The 24,612-nt window shown below is 44.8% G+C and overlaps 1 protein-coding gene across 6 annotated transcripts in view; it reads right to left on the bottom strand.

The window, feature by feature from the left end:
- The window catches only part of IPO9 (importin 9), a 204,363-nt gene that overhangs the window by 85,543 nt on the left and 94,208 nt on the right, over window positions 1–24,612 (bottom strand). For all 6 annotated transcript variants that reach the window (XM_073320215.2, XM_073320210.2, XM_073320212.2 and 3 more), the window contains 5 exons: window positions 23,313–23,371; window positions 22,554–22,705; window positions 18,914–19,012; window positions 18,618–18,724; window positions 8,901–9,040 (listed from right to left, as the gene is read on the bottom strand). In XM_073320215.2, coding sequence (XP_073176316.1) covers window positions 8,901–9,040; window positions 18,618–18,724; window positions 18,914–19,012; window positions 22,554–22,705; window positions 23,313–23,371 — 557 coding nt within the window. The remainder of the gene's footprint in view (window positions 1–8,900; window positions 9,041–18,617; window positions 18,725–18,913; window positions 19,013–22,553; window positions 22,706–23,312; window positions 23,372–24,612) is intronic.

Raw genomic sequence — 24,612 nt, 5'->3', positions numbered from 1 at the left:
GACGCACCAACTGATAGCAAAGGAGGATACAGACATATATCCACTTAGAGAGCTTCTGAGCAGATACTGCTTGTCCCTGTGCTCATTCTGCTACAGCAACAAACAGCTTAGGCGATTTTCTGACTGGTTTAGTTTTCTGCAGGTGGAACACCAATGCTTGTCTGACATCTTATATCACTTCCCTGATATCTGTTGGAAGACTAATACAACAAATCATAATATGTCCTGTAATGTTGTTAGCATGTATAGGGTACAACTTTCTGATACGCTAGAGGGTAGGGATAGGATACAGAGGGACCTAGACAAATTAGAGGATTAGGCCAAAAGAAATCTGATGAGGTTCAACAAGGACATGTGTAGAGTCCTGCACTTAGGACAGAGAATCCCATGCACCACTACAGACTAGGGACTGAATGGCTAGGCAGCAGTTCTGTAGAAAAGGATCTAGGGGTGACAGTGGACGAGAAGCTGGATATGAGTCAACAGGGTTCCCTTGTTGCCAAGAAGGCCAATGGCATTTTGGGCTGTATAAGTAGGGGCATTGCCAGCAGATCGAGGGACGTGATGGTTCCCCTCTATTCGACATTGTTGAGGCCTCATCTGGAGAACTGTGTCCAGTTTTGGGCCTCACACTACAAGAAGGATGTGAAAAGCTTGGAAAACGTCCAGCAGAGGCAACAAAAATGATTAGGGGCCTGGAACACATGACTTATGAGGAGAGGCTGAGGGAACCGGGATTGTTTAGTCTGCGGAAGAGAAGAATGAGGGGCGATCTGATAGCTGCTTTCAACTATCTGAAGGGGGGCTCCAAAGAGGATGGATCTAGACTGTTCTCAGTGATATCAGATGACAGAATGAGGATTAATGGTCTCAAGTTGCAGTGGGGGAGGTTTAGGTTGGATATTAGGAAAAACTTTTTCACTAGGAGGGTGGTGAAGCACTGGAATGCGTTACCTAGGGAGGTGGTGGAATCGCTGTCTTTGGAAATTTTTAAGGTCAGGCTTGATAAAGCCCTGTCTGGGATGATTTAGTTGGGGATTGTCCTGCTTTGAGCAGGGGTTGGGCTAGATGACTTCCTGATGTTCTGTCCAACCCTGATATTCTGTGATTCAGAAAGTTGAGGAAACAACAAGGGGGTCATCCATTTTGGATCTCGTTTTGATCAACAGGGATGAATTAGTTGTGAATGCAAAGGTGGTCGGGAACTTGGGAAGAAGTGATCATGATCCAATAGAATTCAAGATCCTAAGGAAAGGAGGACATGAGAACAGCAAAACAAGGCCACTGGACTTCAAAAGGGCAGATTTCAACCGTATGACTAGCTAAGACATCATAGACAATAAAGGGGAAGAGATGCAGATTGGGATAAGTAAAGAACACATCAGATCTTCTGACCAATTTGAATGAATTCAAATCAGTGGGGCCGAATGCTATTCACCATGAGGGTACTGAAGGAATTAGCTGAAGAAATCTTGGAGCCACTGGCGATAATATTTGCCAACTAATGGATGACAGGAGAGGTCCTGGAAGACCGAAGGGCTAACATGGTGTCCATCTTTAAAAATGGGTAAAAGGAAGAGCCAGGGAACTAAAGGCAAGTCAGTCTGACTTCAATACCTGGGAAGCTACTAGAGCAATTTATAAAACATTCAATTTGCAAATATCTGGAGGATGAAGTGATCACTAGCAGCCAGCATGGAATCACGCCAAACCAGCTTGATTTCCTTCTTTGACAAAGTAACTGGATAGGGGGAAACGCAGTGAAACATAATATACCTGGACTTTAGCAATGCTTTTGACACCGTCCCACATTACAGTCTCATAAATAAGCTGGAGAAACGTGGGCTTGGTGGAACTATTATTATGTGGATACGTAATTGGTTAAACAACTGCATACAAAGAATGGAAGTAGGTCTCAAGTGGGGTTCCACAGGGATCTTTCTGGGTCTGGTGATGTTTAACATCTTTATTAATGACCTGGATGTAGGAATAGAGAGCATACTGATCAAATCTGCAGATGACACAAAGCGGGGGTGGGGGTTGGTGGTTTGCAAACACTTTGAAGGACAGAACTAAAATTCAAAGGGATCTCTTGATATATTGGAGAACTGGGCTACAGACAACAAAATGAAATTCAAAAAAGACAAAATGTATGGTCCTACACTTAGGAAAGAAAAACCAAATGCACAAATACAGAATGGAGGAAAACTGGCTTGACAGCAGCACTGCTGAGAAGGATCTGAGAGTTTTGATGGATCACAACCTCAGCATAAATCAACAATGCAATGCTGTTTAAAAAAAGCAAATGTAATTTTAGGTTGCATTAACAGAGGCATAGCATGCAAGTCACAGGAGATGACAGTACCACTCTACTCAGCGCTGGTTAGGCCTCAGCTGGAGGACTGTGTCCAATTTTGGTCACCAATGTATATGATCCAGAGGAGAGCGACACAGAGGATCTAAAGGGACGGAACGCAAGCCATATGAGCGAAGGCTGAAAGAAATGGGTAAGTTTAATCTGGAAAAGAGGAGATTAAAGGGGGATATGATAATGGTCTTCAAATACCTGAAAGGCTGCCATAAAAAAGATGGAGAAAATTGTTCCCTCTTGCCACAGAGGACAAGAGGCAATAAATTCAAACTACAGCATAGCAGATATAGATTAAATCTCAGGGAAAACTTCCTAACTGTAAGAGCAGTAGGATAATGGAACAAACTGCCTAGGAAAGTTGTGGAATCTCCTTTACTGGAGGTTTTCAAAAAGAGGCTGGATAGCCATCTGTCTTGGATGATTTAGACATAATAAATCCTGCACATTGGCAGCAGATTAGACTAGAGAACCCGTGCTGTCTCTTCTAATGTTATGGTTCTATGAAGTCCCCTCCCCTCACTGAAGGGAAGAGGCTTCCTGAAAAATACCAGTAAGAAAACTGATTGGTTTATGTGGAACTTGGAAATTACCTTCCAGATGAATTTCAGGTGGAGGCAAAGGATATCTTCTCTTATGAAATGTAATGTATGGTGCGTCAACCATGAGGGCCCCCAGCTCACCCACCACCCTCCAAGGCCTACATAACAGTAACCAGGAAGGTGACCATCATAGAAAGTTGTGACATTGAACTGTGGCCAACAGTTCAAAAGGTGGCCTGGAAAGGGCTGAAAGTATGATATTGAGATCCCACTTCAGCGTTGGCTTCACTACTGGTCAGTCCTAGTCAGACAGTTTAGGAATGTGTTTGTGACAGAGAAAGTAAAAATAGAATACTACTGGAGGTGGAATGCACTGATTGCTTCTAGGTGGACCTGAAGTGAGCTAACAGAAAGACCTGATATCTTGAGTGTGAGGAGGTAGTCTAAAATTACAGAGATATCTACTAGCCCTGATAACTGGTTCTGTTCTGCCCAGGTACAGAAAAACCTCCGTTTGGCCAGAAAACATTTTCTGGTAAAATTCTTCCTGCTGTCATTAAGAATATTTTGAATGGCCTCCAATCACAAATGCTGTAGACTTGCTGGCCATTTAAATACCAAGTTGTGAGATGGAGAGTCCAGGTTGGGATCAATGTTCCCTCTAATTTATTACATCCATGTGTGGAATGAATTTTGTTATGTGCACCAATATGGAGGCGATGTGTAGCAGAGGTAGGGCTGAGGGCTGTGAGGGAATTTAGGTTGGGATGTCTAATCCAACCATTCTCCTGAGTTAGCAGATTTGGGGAGGACTAAATGCTGATGGGTTGGCAGTCACTACGTTCTAGATGAAGCTCTGACATAGATGAGGATTATCACAAAAATATTCATACTGTGGGATCTGTTTCTATCAGTGTTATTGTCAGTGCTGGTGGAAGGAAGCTCTGGCTTGCGGATGGACTAGGCGAATAAAACAAACACACACACACCCCGCTACAACTGCAACGATAAAACTAATGCAAGCAGAAAACCAAACAGCAGAGTGGAGACTATCAAGTTTATCATATTTATGGAAGGAGACAGATGTACATAGAGGAGACTTTCAGAGACACAATAGAGCGGTCCCACCCCCAGTCCGACAGCTGTTAAGGATAATGAAAGTTTCAAGGAAGGAGAACATCAAGCTGGAGTGGAGGGAAACAATCCCATAGTTGGAACCCTCCTTCCAGATGATGTCATTGTATCCTCTTGCACTGAGGATACCCTCCCGGGGGAAGAAACTCCAGTTACTAGAAAGAGCAAGGTAATTCTAATGGGGGATTCTATTATTGGAAATATATGTCAGGAATGTGTACACTTGGTCCAAGGTCCAAAGGGAAGTGAGCAACAGACCTACTGACAGTCTCTGAGTGAGGCTAGAAAGGGAAAAGAACAGTAGTGATGTTAGGGTGGGGGTCTATTATAGACACCAAATCAGGATGAGGAAGTTGATCAGTCATTCTGCAAGCTGGTAACAAGATTAGTTAACACACATGGGCTAGTATTAATGGGGGTGTAATGTACCACTGGGGCACAACCTAGACTGTGGGACCGCTGAGTCCCCTTAAACTCTTCATCTAAGGGTACGGCTTCACCACCCACTGGATTGGAGGGTAGTGATCAATCTATCGGGGCTCGATTTATCATGTCTCATCTAGACGCAATAAATCAATCCCCGAATCAAAGCCTGTACTCCACCTTGGCAGGAGGAGTAAGTGGAGTCGATGGGGGAGCCGCCGCAGTTGACTCACCGCCATGAGGATGGCCAGGTAAGTCGAACTAAGATAAAGTTGCATATCTTAGTTCGAAACCCGCCCCCCGCCCCCCCCGACAGTATAGCCCAAGCCTTGGGCTGTCTCTCACAATGCTATGCTAGTGACAAGCAGCAAACTCCTCCAGCTATCAGGTTGCTGTGATCACTCATCGATCAACAGGTGGAGAGAGATACGCAGCTGAGTTGCATGAATGGTCTCTAAGCCACTCATGAATTATACCCAGGGAGACTCCAGCCAATTTCCTCTGGCCTTGAAGCCCAGTGAGGTATTATCTTTCACTGCTCAAGATATTCTCTTGAACAAGGCAAGCTCATTAATTAGCTAGCCACTTTATCAAAGGATAGTGGACATCTGAGCAGACTCCCCAAGCACCTGATGATTGAAAGAACCACATAGCAAATTGCCAGCTGGGCACAAAGGTTGCAGATCTCAGGAGACATCTAGACTAACTTATGTGCAGAGTGCTAGGGAGGAATGGTGGTCATGGTATATGCAAGTACTAATGACAGAAGAAAAGCTAGGGGAAAGGTCCTGAAGGCAAATTTAGGCTACTAGATAAGAGATTAAAGGACCTCCGTGATAGAACTGTCTGAAATGTTTCCAATTCTATGCACAATGCCAGAAAGGCAGGGACTCAATCTGTGGATGAGACAATGGTGTAAGGAGGAGAGGTTTAAGTTTATTAGGAACTGGTGAACCTTTTGGGAAGTGAGGACCATATATAGCAAGGCCCTGAATCTCAGCATCATTCTGATCAAACCGATCTTAGTGATGGCGGGTGACACAGGCAATGTCCTGTGGAAGCCAGGTGTCAAGGATCGGAGGGAAGGAGCCTGTGCTCTGGGTTTCCTGCTGCACTTGCCAGCAAAACTCAACACAATTTAAAAACTGCAGGTCATCCCAAGGTTTTTGTTTGGATTTTTTTGTTTGCGTTTTCTTGATTGCTAACTTGTGAAATATGGTAAAAAAGATTCTATAGCAGTCAAGACAATAAGATAGTTAGACATTTGCAGGCAGCAAAGAAGACAAGGACATGGAATCACAGACCCCTCTATAGCCTTGGATATTAAGGAATGAAGAGGCCACAGGGCCTTGTGCACTGCAACTAGTCTGTAAATAAGGCAGGTTGCTTCATGCTGAACAGGAGCACAAAGTCAGCAGATCAAACTCTGAATGCTCACAGGGAACAGATCAGCAGGGTAAAAAGGGAAAAGTCACTTTTCAGAAGAGCAGCACACTTAAAATGTGATCTGCATGGAAGGGAAGAATTCTTCCTAACCACAGCCCCACACAAGTTTCCCTTCCCAGCGTGACTGATGTTCTAAATCAGACTATTTGAAAAGCAAAATTTCTCTAAAAAATTCTTAAAGAATGCACCCCAGGGAGTCCAGAGCTATTGGAGGCCCACAAAGACCAGGAATTCTCCCTTTCTGTGTTGCCCCAGATTTGAGCGGTGTGTGTACCCCACCCAGACTGTGATCAAGCTAATTGTAACCATATTATGAGCATTCAGCCTCCATGAATTATTAAAATACAACACCACATAGTATAGGGTTAATTTGAAAGCAGGATTTTAGAGGCAAGGTCAAAAGTAGCTGTCAGTTTCTGCTAATCAGAATGGGAGGAGGGGAAAGAAAAAAGTCAACAGACTGAAAACCTTGGGTGACAAGAACCTTGAATTTGAGGACCTCTGATATAGAAGTACTATAATTAAGATTGTTAGGAATGTTTGTTGATAAGTAGTTTATTGAAAGTTAGGAAAAGTGATGATTTAGTAGGGGTCATTATGACCTATGTGTTTTGCAGAAGTTAGTTATAAAAGACTAGCTAATAGAGTGTATTTTGAAGCAGTCCTCTGAAACCATCTTGAGAGATGTTTTTCCTGACACCTTTTCTCCCCAGCAGGTGAGCAACTGGCCACTGCAAACCCGCTGTTAATTACAAAATACTATTCCAGATTTTAGGAAAATATTGCTTATGTCTGTGTGTGCTTAAATCTAATAAACTGCAGTTTTAGATAGAACACGCTGACTTGCATTAATCTTTTATCAGACGGAATTGCTTTGTTCCCATTGATTCATTCCAGGCAGTGGCAGGAATAAAACAATTTAGTTACCACTGCAGTGGATTCTTAAGACCCTGGGTAACACCTGGATCACAACTGCTTCCCTTCCTGCAGTAGCCCTGGAAGTAGATAGGATCTCCGCAGAGTCAAGTTGATTAAAGAGGGATGTAAAGAGCATGAATTGTATTGTTTTGTTAGAAAACAAAAAAATCCAATATTATCCAATCCAAAAAGGGAAAAACTGATTGGCAAAGAAACGTTTCTGGAAAAGAAACAAGGATAAAAACCGTTAGAAACACTACAGTAGCTGGCAGGGAGTTTCAGACTTTGTTGCTGAATTAAACCAAATTGAACTTGAAAGCAGAAAGTCATAACTAAGAGTCTGTCTCCATCCACTACTCTGGGCATCTAAAGCCATGTCTACGCCCAGAACTAACGGACAACAGCAAAAATGGTTCCCCACCCTGCAAAACCAGAGCCAGAACTGGTAGTACTGTTTTAGTAAATTGCTTCAGTGCAGAGAAAACTTAAATGTGAATGTGATGGGGGCTCTGGGTACCGAGCTGGGCCACCCCCATTGGCCCAGTACAGGGTTGGTACACCCCATCACACTGTTGTCAGGTTTTCTTGCTAATACAGAGAGTTGCAGCAAGGTGTGCTCTGGTCCCCTGGCAGAGCCACGTAAACAAACAGTCTGTGGCCCCTGAGCCTCCGGGCTGGGACTGACGCCCAGAACTGGAGTCCTGGCCCCCTTCGACAAGACAGAACTATGATCAGTCTGTATCCACTAGTGGGGCAAAACCAACAAACAGTCTATGGCCCCTAAGCCTCCTGGCTGGGGTGGGTAGGTAGCAATTGGGGGAATTGGCCCCCTGGGCAGAGCAAAACAGCTATCAGTCTATGGCCCCTTGGCCGGGCAAAACAACCAGTCTATAACCCCTACGCTTCTGGGCTGGGACGTAGAGCAGACGAGCAGACAAGCAGTCACGCCTGGTGGCCTATGGGGCTAGTAAGGAAACCCGGCCCTGCCCTCTTCACCCAGGTCCCTATGAAGCCAGAGAACTCCCACCTAGGTGTTCAGGCATCGGCTTCTACTACCTTCCCTGGGTCACTTCCTAACACAAGTTGTGTCCTGGGCATCTCCTCAGGTGGCAGCAGCTTGGCTTCTCCGTCAGTCTTCACAGTCAGCAAGTCACCTGCAGCACAATTCGGGTCCTCAGGCTCTACCACCTGGAGTGTCGCAGGCACCTCTGCAGGAACCTGCAGTACACGTCCTTTCTCCTCCACAGTCAGCCCTGACTGAGCTGGGCTGCCTTCTTTTATCTGGCTCTTCCATCTGGAGCATGCACAGCAGGGGAAAGGGGGCATGGCCTTCTGGGCTCAAGTAATTGATCCATCCCACTGACCCAATGTGGGGTTGGTACACCCCGCCACAGTGAAATCAACACTATTGCTTATCTAGTCTCTCAAACTGCTCACTTCTCCTATAAGAGCCTGGCATATTTAACACAACACACACTTCAAACCAAGTAGGTCAAAATTACAGATTGACCTGTTTTCTTAAACATGAATCACTGGCAGTCCATTTTAACAATTCTTTACGCCTCCCTGGGAAAGTTAAGATGGGAAAGTGAGGAGATCCCCTGCATAGTACATAATCAGCTATTATTATTATTGGTTTGAATGGAGACCAAAACAGATTAATTTAAAACTAGATGTTACAGACCTCCTGGGATTATTTTAAAGTATTCAAAGGATGCTACTGACTTTTCTAACTCCTGGAGAGCTCCCCAAGATAGTATCCCTTCCACCCTCAGAGGATCCTACAAGTTCAGAGCCATCCACCTACACAAGAAGTTTCAACTGAAAGTAGACTGGCTTAGATTAAGCAAGTTTACATTGTGTGTGAAATGTGGCAGGGCATGCAAATACGATGCCCCTCTACCTGTGCAGTTTCCCCCAAATATTTCTGTGCAACAGTATTCCACCTTATCAACCATATCAGTTCCTCTACATACACTGAACACCTATATTTGGAAATGCTTTTCAATGGTTCTGGGCTACCAGATGCGCAGCCATTACCACTACTCAAAGAATTTTTGCTGACATACCTGACAGATTGAGATCTGCAAGAACAACATTTGTCAGGAATCCATGCATATCGAAATGGATTCTACCATTCTTCACACTGTCTGTGATAACAGATTTCACGGAGCCCAGTGCCAGCATACAGGCTTCATGTATCTTCCACCTACAAAAGAATTCAGATACCATTAGTTTTCTCACATTCATTCTGAATACATATAAAAACCACACACAGACACACACACACAGACAGAGACAAAATGATGAAAGTACCATCAAGGTTTTTTGATCCTAAGCGCCTTCCATCATCTCACTCCTCTCCAAACAAAAATCTGACCCACTTTACCCTAGTCCCACTTAGATCTTGAACTTCTGACCTAGAATATCTTTTCCATTATAAAAGTTCTATAGACCAATCACAAAACTTAAACTGATATGGGACTAACATGCTAACAAACTAATCGACCCACCAATAGATTTACTGTTGACATGGCATATGATCACATTTTAGCCATAAATTATGCTTAAGATAGGAAGTTGTCTTGTAAGTTTAACCTTAACTATGTCCTTTTTTTGCTAGCTACAGAATTTCTGTACAGAATTTTAACATTAAGTTACAGAGCTATCCTTGTAACTAAATTATTATTAAACAAAATTTAGTATGGAAATTTCATTCATAGATTATAAGGCCTGTTCATCTCATCTGACTTCCCAGTCAGAATCGTAGGACTAGAGGGATCTCAAGTAGTCATTTAGTCCAATCCCCTGCATTCATGGCAGGGCTAAGTATTATACAGACTATCCCTGACAAGTGTTTGTCTAACCTGCTCTTAAAAATCTTCAATGACAGAGATTCTACAACTTCCCTAGGCAATTTACGCCAGTGCTAAACCATCGTGATAATAGGACGTTTTTCCTAATGTCCAGCCTAAATCGACCTTGCTGCAATTTAAGCCCATTGCTTCTTGTATGATCCTTAGAGGTTAAGGAGAACATGTTTTCTCCCTCCTCCTTGTAACAACCTTTTATATAGTTGAAAAACTTACGTCCCCACTCAGTCTTTTCTTCTCCACACTAAACAAACCCAATTTTTTTTTTTCAATCTTCCCACTTAGGTCATGTTTTCTAGATCTTTAATAATTTTTGTTGCTCTTCTCCAGACTTTTTTCAATTTGTCCACATCATTCCTGAAATGTGGCGCCCAGAATTGGACACCATACTCCAGCTGAGGCCTAATCAGCACGGGGCAGAGCGGGAGAATTACTTCTCGTGTCTTGCTTACAACACTCCTACTAATACATCCCAGAATGATGTTACTTTTTTTTTTTTTTTTTGCAACTGCATTACACTATTGACTCATATTTAGCTTGTGATCCACTATGACCCCCAGGATCCCTTTCTGCAGTACTCCTTCCTAAGCCGTCATTTCCCATTTTGAATGCGTGCAAAAAAAGTTACCTACCTCTCATAACTTGTTCTTCCAGATGTGTTGCTCATGTCCATTCCAATTAGGTGTGCTCGTGCCATGTGCATGGCAGCTGGAAGGTTTTTCCCCTAGCAGTACCCATTGGGCTGATTCAGACACCTCCTGGAGTTGTGCCTCTATGGCACCGAATATGGCACCAACCCACCGCCACTTCAGTTCCTTCTTGCCAGCCATGATCTGACGGAGGGGTAGGTGGGTGTGTATTGGAATGGACATGAGCAACACATCTCGAAGAACAGTTACAAAAGGTAAGTAACTGTTTTTTCTTCGAGTGATTACTCATTTTGATTCCATTTAGGTGATTACCAAGCCGAAATTTGGAGGCAGGATCAGAGCTCAAAGGTTCGCTGATTACAGCAATGCTCTGCCAAAGGCTGCATCATCTCTAGCCTGCTGAGTAATGGCGTAATGCGAGGTAAAGGTGTGGACTGAGGCCCATGTCACAGCCCTGCAGATTTCTCGGGTTGGAACCTGGGCCAGGAACATCGCTGACAACACCTGTGCCCTTGTGGAGTGCACTGTCAACGCATGGGCAGGTATTTTTGCCAGATCGTAGCATGCCCGGATACAGGAAGTAATCCGTGATGAGATTTTTTGGGAGGAGACTGGAAGCCCCTTCAAACTGTTTTCTACCGCGATGAACAGCTGAACAGATTTTTGAAATGGCTTTGTCGGTTTGATATAGAAGGCTAACGCCAGGCAAATGTCCAACAAATGACGTTTTTCCTCCCTGCTACTTTGTGTAGAACTTGGGGTAGAACACTGGAAGAAAAATATCCTGATTAACAGGAAACTGGGAGACAACTTTAGGGAGGAAGGCCGGATGCGACCAAAGCTGAACCTTGTCCTTATAGAACACAGTGTACGGAGGCTCAGATGTTAGGGACTTAAGCTCAGACACCCTCCTGGCAGAAGTTATTGCTAACAGGAATGCCACTTTATAGGAGAGAAAGCACAGAAAACATGTTGCAAGTGGTTCAAAGGGTGGCCCCATTAGTCTGGAAACAACCAGGTTAAGATCCCAGGCTGGGATCAGCTGTTGTACATCAGGGTATAGCCTGTCAAGATCTTTAAGAACACGACCAACTATCGGATTGGCAAACACCGACCAGCCTCCCATTCCTGGATGGAAGGAGGGAATGGCAGCCACGTGGACCTTTATTGACAACAAAGAAAGCTCTTGCTGCTTTAGGTGCAGGAAGTAGTCCAATATCACGGATATTGACGAGAGTGCAGAAAATGGGAGATATTGCGAAGACCAAACCGTGAATCTTTTCCATTTGCCTAGGTAGGTAGTCCTAGTGGACTGTTTCCTACTACTAAGGAGGACTTCCCTAACTGGGCCCAAACAAGTCAGCTCCATTGGGTTTAGTCATGGGGCTTCCACGCCGTGAGGTGAAGAGATTCGAGATTAGAGTGCTGGAGGCGGCAGTGATCCTGAGTTATCAGGTCTTGGAGCAGCAATTAGGTGATCGGGTTTTCCCCTGACGTTTCCAGGAGAGACGTGTACCAGTGCTGACAAGGCCAGGCTGAAGCTATCAATAGCACCACGGCTTCGTCCCTTCAAACTTTGAGTAGCACCCTGTGAAGAAGTGGTAAGGGTGGAAATGCGTACAGGTGGTGCTCTTTCCAAGGAAGAGGGAATGTATCCGTGATGGAGCCCGTGCTGTGATTCAGGAAGCTGCAGAACTGCAGGCACTTCCTGTTATGTTGCGTGGTGAACAAGTCTATCTGAGGAATTCCCCACTGTTGGAAGATGGTGTTCACAACATCCAAGCGGATGAACCACTCACGGCTGTGGAAGGACCTGCTGAGACAGTCCACAAACTCATTCTGAACGTTGGAGAGCCTCCTCCAGCACACACACAGGTAGGGACACACCTAGCTTCAGAAAGACACAGACACTGACATGAGCTCTGCATGGGAAGAATCAGGTAGGGAATTGCCCAGCACTTAAGTGCACACCCCCTTTGGAGCGTAAACCCAAAATTGTATGGTCTTGCGCTGCAGAGAACTGTACAGTGTAAGTAAATAAAATTCGCTCTCCCACAATGTGGAGGAAGACGTGCACAGCTTTTTGCCCCCCAGTTACGAATTCCACAAACTGGTTTCAGAATAAACAAAAGTAAGTTTATTAACTACACAAGATAGATTAAGTGATAAGGGTTAGCAAACAGATCAAAGCAGATTACCCAGCAAATGAAACAAACACGCAAGCTAAGCTTAATAGTAAAGAAACGGGTTACAAGAAGCAATTTCTCACCCTAAATGTTGTTTTAGAGAGATTGCAGAGTTTCCTGAAGGCAAGCTGCTCTTGCTTGCAGCTGAAAACTCCAGGTATTTCTTTCACAGGCCAGACACCTTCCCAGCCTGGGCTCAGCTCTTTCCCCTTCCCCCCTTCTCCTTTGTTTCTTGGATGTTACCAGCAGTCATCCTGGGCAAAAATTCAGTGAAGAGCGACCTTGATTAAGTCACTCCCCAGCCTTAAATGGGTTTTACGTATGGCAGAAACCCTTCATTTTCCAATGTGGTTCCCCCACCCCCCTCAGTGGAAAAATACTGGTATTCTATTATCCAGTCCAGTACCATGTGACTTTGATCACGACTCTGCAGTGTCAAAGCAGCCATGAGTCAGAGGCCATTTGTAGCATCCCAGGATGGTGGGAGATTACCATGTTCAAAGACCTATTGTTTTTCCTAATGGCACATTCAGACTGATTGCATTCTGTCTGATGGCCATTCCCCAGGTGCAAACACTTTTGTAGTACAGATATATAGTCAATATTCCTAACTTTAGATACAAAAATAATACATGCATACAAATAGGATAATCATATTCAGGAAATCATAACCTTTCCAAGGATATCTCACAAGACCCACTTTGCATAAAATAATCTTAGGTATGCTATAAACATACTACAATATTTCTATGAAGAATATGGGGCATAGTGTCACATGTACTACATAGGTACAAGTGCCATGTGGCCAAGGAGCTTTAGGCAATTCCTTGCTGTAGTGATAAGGAATTGTCTGAAACCTTGTACGATGTTGCACGGGGTATGGAAATGAGACTCTGGGAGATATACTCTTGCCTGTGTTGAGTCCAACACTGTACCTATGAACTCTATCCATTGAATAGGGGACAGGGTTGATGTCTGTACATTCGATAGAAGGCCCAGGTCTTCGAAAGTTTCTCTTATGAGACTCACATGCGCCTCCACTTGCACTTTGGAGCAGCCATCGACCAGCCAGTCGTCGAGGTATGGGAACACCTGCACCTGGCGCTTGCGCAAGAAAGCAGCTACAACTGCCATGCACTTGGTAAATGCTCGAGGTACCGCTGACAAGACAGAAGGAAGGACTGTGAACTGATAGTGATTGCGGTTCACCACAAACCTGAGGTACCTTCTGTGGGACAGCATTATTGAAATATGAAAGTAAGTTTCCTTCAAGTCGAGGGCGGTATAATGGTCCCCCGGGGATAATGGAGGCCAAAGAGACCATGCGAAACTTCAGTTTATGTATGAACTTGTTGAGGTCTCGCAGGTCTAGGATGGGCCCGAGGCCACCTTTGGCTTTCGATATTCAGAAATACCGGGAATAAAAATCCCCTGCCCTTCAACTCCTGAGGGACCTCTTCTGCTGCCCCCACACTTAGGAGCATGTGCACCTCCTACATGGGAAGCTGCTCATGATAGGGGTCCCTGAAGAGGGACAATGAAGAAAGGTGGAAGGGAGGGAGGGAGATGGAGAGAGTATACCCTTTCTACTGTGCAGATCAGCCAGAGAGCTGATGTAATTCAGGCCCACGCAGGGAAAAATGGGATAGTCAGCACAGGAAGGTAGGAATGGATGGGTCCAGAGTTTGGACTGGTGCATCACCCTTGGGCGCACCTTCCAAAGGTCTGCTTTTGACCTGAGGACTGTTGCACTTGCCTAGAGCCCTGAGCCCTCCTTCTATTATTTCTGTTATGCCTCCTAGAGAAGTCCTGCCTACTGCAGATGATAGAATTGAGGCGGGGCTGCAGCTTAAAGTGCCTCCGCTGTGTAGATGGAGCATGAAGCCCCCCAGTAAATTTTTCTCCCAAAGACGTACAGCTTTTTTGCATCACAGTTTCTGGGTGATGGGCCCTGGTGTGCTTGGCGCTCCTGCTTGTTCATCACTGTTACTACTAGGGAATCCACTGGTGGGTGGGGGTGGGTGAGGGTGGTGTGGTGTATAAGAAGTTCGAATCCCTAAAATGAAATGAAATACTTTCTCTAGGTTCTCTTCGCTGTCGGTGGCAGGGGCCAGCCACAGTGTCTTGGTGGTCTCCTGTATAGTTTTTATGAGCGGGAGGGCAACCCGAGAGGGGCCAGAGGGTGCCAGAATGTTCACCATGGGATCCGATGTCTCAGCAACCTCCTCAACCTGGATCCCCAGGTTCTGGGTCACCCTGTTCAGGAGCTGATGGAGGACCCTATTGTCCCCTAGTGCAGGAGGGGGGAGGCTCCAGCCACTGCCTCGTCTGGTGAAGATCAGGACAAGGCTCTATCTGGGACCAGCGCTTGTTCCTGACCCTCAACACCGATGGGATTGTGTGGCGCTGGGTCTTCCGGTACGGTGACTGGACCTGCGCTGAGGAGGGTGGAGGAGGCACGTGGGATACTGAAGCCACCGACGCTGACCTCCAGAACTGGGGACCCCCAGCTTTGGTGGAATGCCCAGGAAGTTCAAAAAGTCCACTGGGGAGGAGCCTGCCATTGCGCAGGCCACGGCATCGGGTGGAGGAAAGCTTCCCGCTGTGGGAAGTCGGATGCCTGTTTCTGCACCCCGCGTGAGCCATGGCTGAGGTGCTGGGGCAGTCGGAGGCACCTGCTCTTGGTGCTGTCAGCACAGAGGGTAAAGATCTCACAGGAGACCCTTTCCCCTTTTGAAGGTCTCTGCGCGGAGACATTTGGACTTCCTGCCTCTTTGCCTGAGAGGGTGAAGCCGCACTCCCGGTCAGTTCCGACCTAGCAGGGGAGCATGAGGGAGAGGGTTTACTGCCCGTCTCCATAGGCAGCTGCAGAGCCTTCTCCAACAGAAGCATTTTTAGTTGCAAGTCCCTTTCATGACGAGCCCCGGTTTTCAGGTTGGTACAGTGGAGACACTTGGAAAGGACGTGTGTCTTGCCGAAGCATTTCACACAGAGTGAGTGCCCATCAGACCACAGCATAGGTTCTTTGCAGGAGCCCCACATTTCTTAAAGCCCGGGGACCCCGGCATGATGGAAGTATGATTACCCAGGGGGAAGTCTCAATGGGAGATGAACGTGAGATAAAAGGCTTTTGTTTTTGTTTTTTAAACTAATGAACTATTCTAAAGAAAGGGAGAGAACTGGGATATGTCTAGCTAACTATTTCTATTTCTTGTTATTTATTTCCTTCTGTGATCAGGGAAGAGAATAGCACCGAGTCCCGTCTTCAGCCGAGGATGGTTGAGAAGGAACTGAGTGGGGGTGCGGAACGCACGCACTCAGGCAGACCCTAATGATGCCACGAGACAGCAGCTGAGCATGTGCATCCCGACCAGGCACTGATACCAAAGATCAATGGCATTGGGAAGCACCATCACCTGGAGTGGAGCACCCACGGGGACAGCACGCGAAGAACAACTGATTGTTTCTTCCTTAGTGGAGTACTTTGCATTTGTCCTTATTGAATTTCATTTCCCTCAGACCATTTCTCCAGTCTGTTCTGTTCATTATGAATTTTAATCCTATCCTACAAAGCACTTGCAACCCCACCCAGGTTGGTGCAGTCCACAAACTTTATAAGCGCACTCTCTGTGCCATTATCTAAATCACTGATAAAGATATTGAACAGAACCAGACCCTCCTGTGGGTAATACAGGCCTAAGTTTTTTAAATAATCCTAATATGTGACAGGGCAAGTGAATCAACTCCCAGTGAGCCTTATGAAGCTCTTAGTGGCCTTCACAATGCCAACCACCCCCTGCTGGCTTCAGGAGACTTGCTGGGCCTCCCCCCACCCTCTGAATAGCAGGGGACCCCCCACAAAGATTGAGTCCCCACTGTGAGCCATAGAAAGCTCATGCTCACCCCATTAACCTAAAGATACTCATTAAAAGCCTCCTGAACTGCATGAGCCTTAGGATGCTAGTGGGACTTTGCACACACCTCCTGAAAACCTTAGTGCATTCTTCAGGGGCCAGCCAAACCACCACTGCCAACAAGCCTCACTAAGGCAGTTTGCTCCCCAATGAACCCTGAGCGTGTTAACATTGGGGCTGATTTTATTGTCACTCATTAGCATCTACCAAGCCTAATAAGGCTCCTAGGACTTTGGGGGTGGTTATGAGGAACCCCAATGAGCCTTCGAAGGTTTGCAGGGAGTGAGGTTATTTCTCCTAAGGCTCACTGATAAGCCTCTTAATATCTGTAGGAGGGGCAGAATATCCTGCTGTACTGCCTATGACCTCTTCATTGTCTCCATGTTCTCACCCGCATATTCTCTTACTCCATTGTCCCCCTTTTCCACAGCCATTTTAGGTCCCCCCCCATCCCCCAAACACAAGAGCCACTCTTTTGAACCCCATGCCCACACAACCCAAACACCCTCTTCTGCTTTTCCTCTTTAGTCCATAAGAAATGAGCACCTGAGGATGTCTGCAAGAATGGTGATACTGAGGCTACCAGGGGGTTGCAGGACAGGGGCATTTCCACCCACCTTTAAAAGATTAATCCAACAAACAACATTAGTGCTCACACTATACTTGTTCTTATGTTAGTATAAAGCAAAAATCAGAAGAATTCTCTGTGAGGAACTTATCAGGCATCTCCGTGTGATAACTCAAAATATAAACCTATCTTTCCCTTCACCAATTTTTTTTTATTTATAAATATAGTCTTGGGTGTTCTTGGCTTTTTTTTTTTTTTTTTTTTAATAATGACATTTAGGCTTTCAGCAGTTAGTTGGTGGCTTACTTTAAGCTCAGAGCCAATGACTTTCTGGACTAAGGTGAACCTACCTCAAACTCAGGCTTTATTTAACAATTTTGAGACAGCCATTGTTTTGCTGTGGGGATGGGTGGGGAACGAGAGAGGGCAATATCAGGCTTTCCAGAGAAATTCAGCTGAAAATTTAATTATGGAGTGGTTACTGCCCCTTTCTAATATCCACTAAAAACAACACTGAGCTAACACTATCTACACAACACAGGATATTTATGTGACAGTAAGTAGGTATCTATTAGACCAGGGATCTCAAACTCAAATCACCACGAGGGTCACATGAGGACTAGTACATTGGCCCAAGGGCCGCATCACTGACACCTTTTCATATAAAGATACAAAAGCCCCACCCCCACTCCACCCCTTCCATGAGGCCCCGCCCCTGCCCTGCCCTTCCCACCCCTTCCTCACCCCCATTCCAACCCCTTCCCCAAAGTCCCCACCCCAACTCCACCCCCTCCCTGCCCCTATTCCAACCCCTTCCCCAAATCCCTGCCCCTGCCCCTGCCTCTTCTCCACCTCCTCCCAAGCACATGGCTCCCCACTCCTCCCCCCTGGAAACCACTAAGCGCCGCCAAACAGCTGTTTGGTGGGGGGAAGCGCCTGGAGGTAGGCAGAGGAGCGGGGACATGGAGCACTGCGGGGGAGGGGGACGGAGGGTTAGGGGAGCTTGGGGCCACAGGAAATAACTCCGGGGGTGGGGAGCTTGGCGGGCTGCAGCCAGCCCACAGGCCGCGTGTTTGAGACCCCTGCATTAGACAGATGTATTTTCTTCCCCTTTCCCCAGCTAATACGGGCCGTTGAAAACTATTCTAAAATTGGACACATTCATGAGGGGATAATGAAAAATCCACACACAAATAAAAATTCAAGAGGGGATACCTGAATTCAGCAGCATGAAACCAATGAAGAAGTCCACCCAAATTTATTTTTATAACTCATCTGGAATTGTTGTAACCGAAAAAAAACTTTTCACTGAAAACTATTAGTACAATTTCAGTGCTGACAACTGTTAGTTTAGTCTCGGGAGAGCAGAGAACACGACTGCTATATGTAACCTGTAGATGTCTTTACATGGGTCGGGTTTTTTTACATTTTTGCTTCTAACACACAAAACCCACAAGACCTTAGTGTTACCCCAGTTGCATCACCAGAAAGAAGTTACAATTCATTTGCATTATGAATGCATTATCTCCTAATGCTGTGAGATAGGCCACCCCTTATTCCATCATCATTGTAACCCACATTGCCTGCCTCCTTACCAATGCTCAGCACCACTGTTTTTAGCCTGCTCAGCTTCCTGCAAGTGTCTCGTAGCTGCTGCAGCCAAAGCAGTTGCACTCTCATTCTGGAAATCAGCAGCTACAGCCTGGGTAAAAGAAATAACGACTGTCACACTGTTTCTTTCTACAGGTGCATTTTAAACACTCTTTTTGCAGCTGTTATACTTCAAACTACCCAGTACAAACTGTATGCAAGTTACAGTAGCAATTTTTGTAACAATCAAGTTGTAATTCAATACCATTTGGGTCCTTCAGACACAGAACACATTTCTTACCAGCAACAAGTCCTGCGCAGCAATCCTTACTGTATAGGAGAAAGTGTCATCATCTTCATCCTCCACAAATTGCTGTGGATTTGCAGTCCAGACTTTTATCTGAAACAAAAGCAGAGGGAAAAATCACAATAGTTCAGTGACATCTAGATGACCTTGAATACGGGAGTGACAAATGGAATAAAATTCAGTAGTACCAAGTGCAGAGTAATGCATTTAGGGTCTAATAAGAATTTCTGTTAAAAGCTGGGGCTCATCGGGTGTAAGCAACAGAGACCTGGGAGCGAGGGATAAATCACAGGATGACTATGAGCCACCAGTTGGTGTGGCCATGAAAAAGGTAAACACGATCCTGTGACCTATTAGGTGAGGCATTTCCAATAGAGATAGAGAAATATTAATGCCATTGTACAAGGCACTAGTAGGACCTCATTTGGAATACTGTGTACAATTCTTATCACCTATGCTCAAGAAAGATTATACTGGAACAAGTGCAGAGAAGAGCTAATACTATAAGGAGAATGGACAGCCTATCTTAAGAGAGGAGATTGAAAGAGCTTGTTTAGTCTAGCAAAACGAAGACTGGGAGGAGATATGATTGTTCTATAAACACATTAGGGAGTAAACACCAGGAAGGGTGAAGACCTATTGAAACTGAAGGACAAGAACAAATGGATATAAACTGGCCATGAAGAAATTCAGGCTGGAAATTAGAAGGTTTCTAACCATCAGAGGATGAAGTTCTGGAATAGCCCTTTAATAGGAGTCGTGGGGGTAAACCACTTATTTAACTTTGTGTGTGAGCGTGTGTGTGTGTGTGTGAGAGAGAGAGAGCACGTGCCCAAGAGCTGGACAAATTTATGAGATGGAAACTTTTTTTTAAAGACCCCATATTAGAGGTTCAACTTAAATGTATACCCCAAATTAAAATGTATACCTCAACTTATCCACAGTAAGAAAACCTAAAAAGAGCCACCACAGCTAAACAAAACAAAAGAAGCAGTGAGAGGCAAAAAGGCATCCTTTAAAAAGTGGAAGTTGAATCCTAATGAGGAAAATAGAAAGGACCATAAACTCTGGCAAATGAAATGTAGGTCCCTCACCAACAGCTCTTAAGCAAAGTGAACAGTCATGGGATAAGAGGGAAGGTTCTCTCATGGATGGGTAACTGGTTAGAAGATAGGAAACAAAGGGTACGAATAAATAGTTTTCAGAATGGAGAGAAAACTCAGCGGTGTCCCCCAGGGGTTTGTACTGGGCCCATTCCTATTTAACATATTCATACGTGATCTGGAAAAAGGAGTAAACAGTGAGGTGGTAAAACTTGCAGATGATACAAAACTACTCAAGGTAGTTAAATCCCAGGCAGACTGCAACCTCTCAAAACTGGGTGACTGGACAACAAAATGGCAGATTGAATTCAATGTTGATAAATGCAAAGTATCGCACATTGAAAAACATAATCCCAACTATATATATATAAAATGATGGGGTCTAAATTAGCTGTTATCACTCAAGAAAGAAATCTTGGAGTCATTGTGGATAGTTCTCTGAAAGCACCCACTCAATGTGCAGCGGCAGACAAAGCAAACAACGTTGGGAATCATTAAGAAAGGGACAGATAAGACGACAGAAAATATATTACCACTATATAAATCCATGGTACGCCCACATCTTGAATACTGCATGCAGATGTGGTTGCCCCATCTCTAAAAAGATATATTGGACTTGGAAAAGGTTCAGAAAAGTGCAACAAAAATTATTAGGGGTATGGAACAGCTGCCATATGAGGAGAGATTAAAAAGACTGGGACTTTTCAGCTTGAAAAAGAGATGACTAAGGGGGGGATATGATAGTTGCAGTGGGGGAGGTTTAGATTGGATATTAGGAAAAACTTTTTCACTAAGAGGGTGGTGAAACACTGGAATGCATTACCTAGGGAGGTGGTAGAATCTCCTTCCTTAGAGGTTTTTAAGGTCAGGCTTGACAAAGCCCTGGCTGGGATGATTTAACTGGGAATTGGTCCTGCTTCAAGCAGGGGGTTGGACTAGATGACCTTCTGGGGTCCCTTCCAACCCTGATATTCTATGATTCTATGATAGAGGTCTAGAAAATCATGACTGCTGTGGAGAAAGTAAATAAGAAAGTGTTATTTACTCCTCCCCATAAACACAAGAACTAGGGGTTATCCAATGAAATGAATAGGCAGCAGGTTTAAAACAAATAAAAGGAAGTATTTTTTCACACAACGCACAATCTGTGGAACTTGCCAGAGGATCTTGTGAAGGCCAAGACTATAACAGAGTTCAAAAAAGAACTAGTTAAATTCATGGAGGATAGGTACATCAATGGCTATTGGCCAGGATGGGCAGGGATGGTGTCCGTAGTCTCTGTTTGCCAGAAGCTGGGAATGTGCGACAAGGAATGGATCACTTGATTACCTGTTCTCTTTGTTCCCTCTGGGGCACCCGGCACTGGCCACTTTCGGAAGACAGGATACTGGGCTAGATGGACCTTTGGTGTAACCCAGTATGATCGCTCTTATGTTCTTATGTTTGTGACGGAGGGAAAGGGGGAGAAGTGCTTCGCAATCACCAGCAGTGGTCAGGAAGGGATTCCCTTCCCCACAGCGTATTCTGGGAGGGTTTTGTTGTTGTTTTTTAAGTCTGCTTTCTCTGAAGCATCAGGGATGGCCATGATGGGAGACAGGCCACTAGGTGGGGTGAGCCAGGGCTCTGAGATTGCATGAGCAGTCGCTCTCTCTCTCTCTCGGGTGCTTGGCTGGCTGATTCTTGCTCATAGTCTCAGGGTCTAACAGATCGCCATATAGGGGGTCAGGAAGAAATTTTCCCCCAGTTCAGAATGGCAGTGACCGTGAGGATTTTTGCCTTCCCCTCCAGTGTGGGGGTATAGGTCACTTGCCAGGATTATCTGTTCTCTCTCATTTAATCATTACCCTGCCATTATGGGGGCCTCTAGCACTGGGGCACCTTCGTCCCTCCTATTCTCTGTCTGTGGCACACAATAGTATAGTATCTTGTGGGACTCATTTACTTTGGTCTCATTTCAATTGGGTTTAGTGTGTGGTGCTGGTGGCCAGTGATATACAGGAAGTCAGACAAGATGACCTGGTGGTTCCTTCTGGCCTTAAACTCTAGGACTAAGAATCATAGGAAATAAACAGAAGACACCTATTCAGTTATCATGACTAAGGCTTCAGATCATTCACAGAAGTCACGGCTTCCGTGACCGCCAAGAATTTTGCGGTGCTGATGCAGCTGACCCCAGGACCACCCCAGCAGCTGGGGAAGCCTTGGGCCAGCCGCTGCTCTGGCAGCCAGTCCCTGGCACTGCCCTGGAGCAGTGGTCCAGGACTGCTGAGGGGGACCCCGGGCCACTCCCCCCAGCTGCAGTCTTCAGGAGTGCCCCCCTCCCAGGAGAGAAGATTTAGTCTCAGGTATTTTTAGTAAGTTGCCCATAACCTGTCCATGACTTTTACTAAAAATACCCGTGACTAAACCGTAGCCTTAATCATGACTCCTTCCCACCCAAATCCTTTCTAGTGCTTCATCTGCTAGTTTGAATCTCTCATGTGAGCAGGCTTCCACTGTTTGCCTCTTTTACTTTTTACATGTTCACTTACCTGCTCCTCTGTGATCTGCATGTAGAGAATGATGTAATATATCAGCTCTGGCAAAGCTTTCTTCACTGTGCTTTTAAATTTGTGATTTTCCAACAAGGCATGTACAAACTCAAATATGCTGAATACTAGGTTTTCAAAGCCCAATACTTCACCTGAACAAAGAAACAAGGAGGAAGTTTTACAACTGACTGTGTCGAATCATGGCCCTGCATAAATGACTGGCAAATATTAATATTACAATCTGTTAACAGGTCAGGCAGGATAATTTCTGGTCTCACTACTGGGGTAGTGAGAGCTGGGACAACTGCAGATGCAACACTGTTCCACCTTAGGAGCAGCCTGCTGCCCCTTGAATTTCATAGCACCCTCTTGGAATGATTAAGTGGCAACACTGTCCAGTTTTGACAGAAGTCCTGTGTTCTTCATGGCCAAGGAGCTAGAAAACCCCTGGCCATAGGTGTAATTTTTAACAGAGAAGGGAATGATTGAATTTTTAAAAGAATGTAACTAGTGTCCCTTTAACAATAGCCTTACTCTTCAATGCTAGCTGGAAAAATCAATAAACTACCATCCTTTGGTGTAACTCACAGAATGTCATAAACCCCACTCCACCACCACAATTGCATATAAGCGAACTGTATATACAGAAACAGGAATATAAATTTGTCTAGGTCGTTGTTCTGAAATCAGTAACTGTTGAGATGAGTTTCCCTACTCTCTCCCTACAGAGAACAGAAGTGTATCATGACTAGCACTTACCATCAGAATCCACAGGGTCCTCTACCTCTTCTGTATAATTCACTTCTGTTCTCACATAGGTATAGCAAGTAGTTAAGTAAATAAGAGCAACCGTTTATCTTACACATTACTCGAGGATTGCTTCTATTCAGTAACAAACCCACTCAAATTATTAAGTCTTTATATGATTTCCTAAAGCAAATTAGTTTTCACTTTACAGCAAAAAGTCATTGTATTTCAAGTAGAATAATTAAATATGAAATGCATAAAAGCACAAGTAACCTGTATTAAATTTTCCAAGTAGATTTGTTAAAGACAGACAATATAATTATGTTCATTGACAGATTTCGGATGACCCCTTTTGATTCATTTTAAAAATCCACTGAGGATAGTGTGTGGATGAGGGAAGGTATGATCTAAAACTTCATTCTCACTAATGAGATTTCAATATAAATGGAACCATAGGGCAGAAAAAATTTTGGTTTCTAACTGAAAATTTACACCAGCGGGGGGGGGGGGGAGAGGGGGGGAGAGTCTAAGAGAAAGATTTAAGTTACAAGTCAAATTAAAAGTTCATCAGGGCCTGATGAAATGCATCCTAGACTACTCAAACAGCTGACTGAGGAGATATCTGAGCCATTAGCAATTATCTTTGAAAAGTCATGGAAGACAGGAAAGACACGTTCCAGAAGACAGGAAAAGGAAAATAAGGACAATTACAGACCGGTCATCTTAACTTCTGTACCTGGAAAGATAATGGAGCAAATAATTAAGAAATCAATTTGCAAACATCTAGAAGAGAATGAGGTGATAAGTAACAGTCAGCATGGATTTGTCAAGAACAAATCATTCAAATCAACCTCATACCCTGCCAAAGAAGCTAACAAGCCTTGTGGATAGGAGAGAAGCGGTAGATGTGGTATATCTTAACTTTAGTAAGGTTTTTGATACAGCCCACATGACCTTCTCATAAACAAACTAGGGAAATACAACCTAGATGGAGCCACTATAAGGTGGGTGCATAACTGGTTGGAAAATCATTCGCAGACAGTAGTTATAAGTGGTTCACAGTCATGCTGGAAGGACATAATGAGTGGGGGGGGGGATCAGTTCTGAGTCCACTTCTGTTCAATATCTTCATCAGTGATTGCGATAATGGCACAGAGAGTACATATATAAAGTTCACAGACGATACCAAGCTGGGAGTGGTTGCAAGTGCTTAGGACAGGATTAAAATTCAAAGTGATCTGGACAAACTGGAGAAATGGTCTGAAGTAAATAGGATGAAATTCAATAAGGACAAATACAAAGTATTCCATTT

The sequence above is a fragment of the Lepidochelys kempii genome, chromosome 21, assembly GCF_965140285.1.
Source record: "Lepidochelys kempii isolate rLepKem1 chromosome 21, rLepKem1.hap1, whole genome shotgun sequence".
NCBI classification, from domain to species: Eukaryota; Metazoa; Chordata; order Testudines; family Cheloniidae; genus Lepidochelys; species Lepidochelys kempii.
This window is presented reverse-complemented; position numbering and strand designations above follow the sequence as displayed.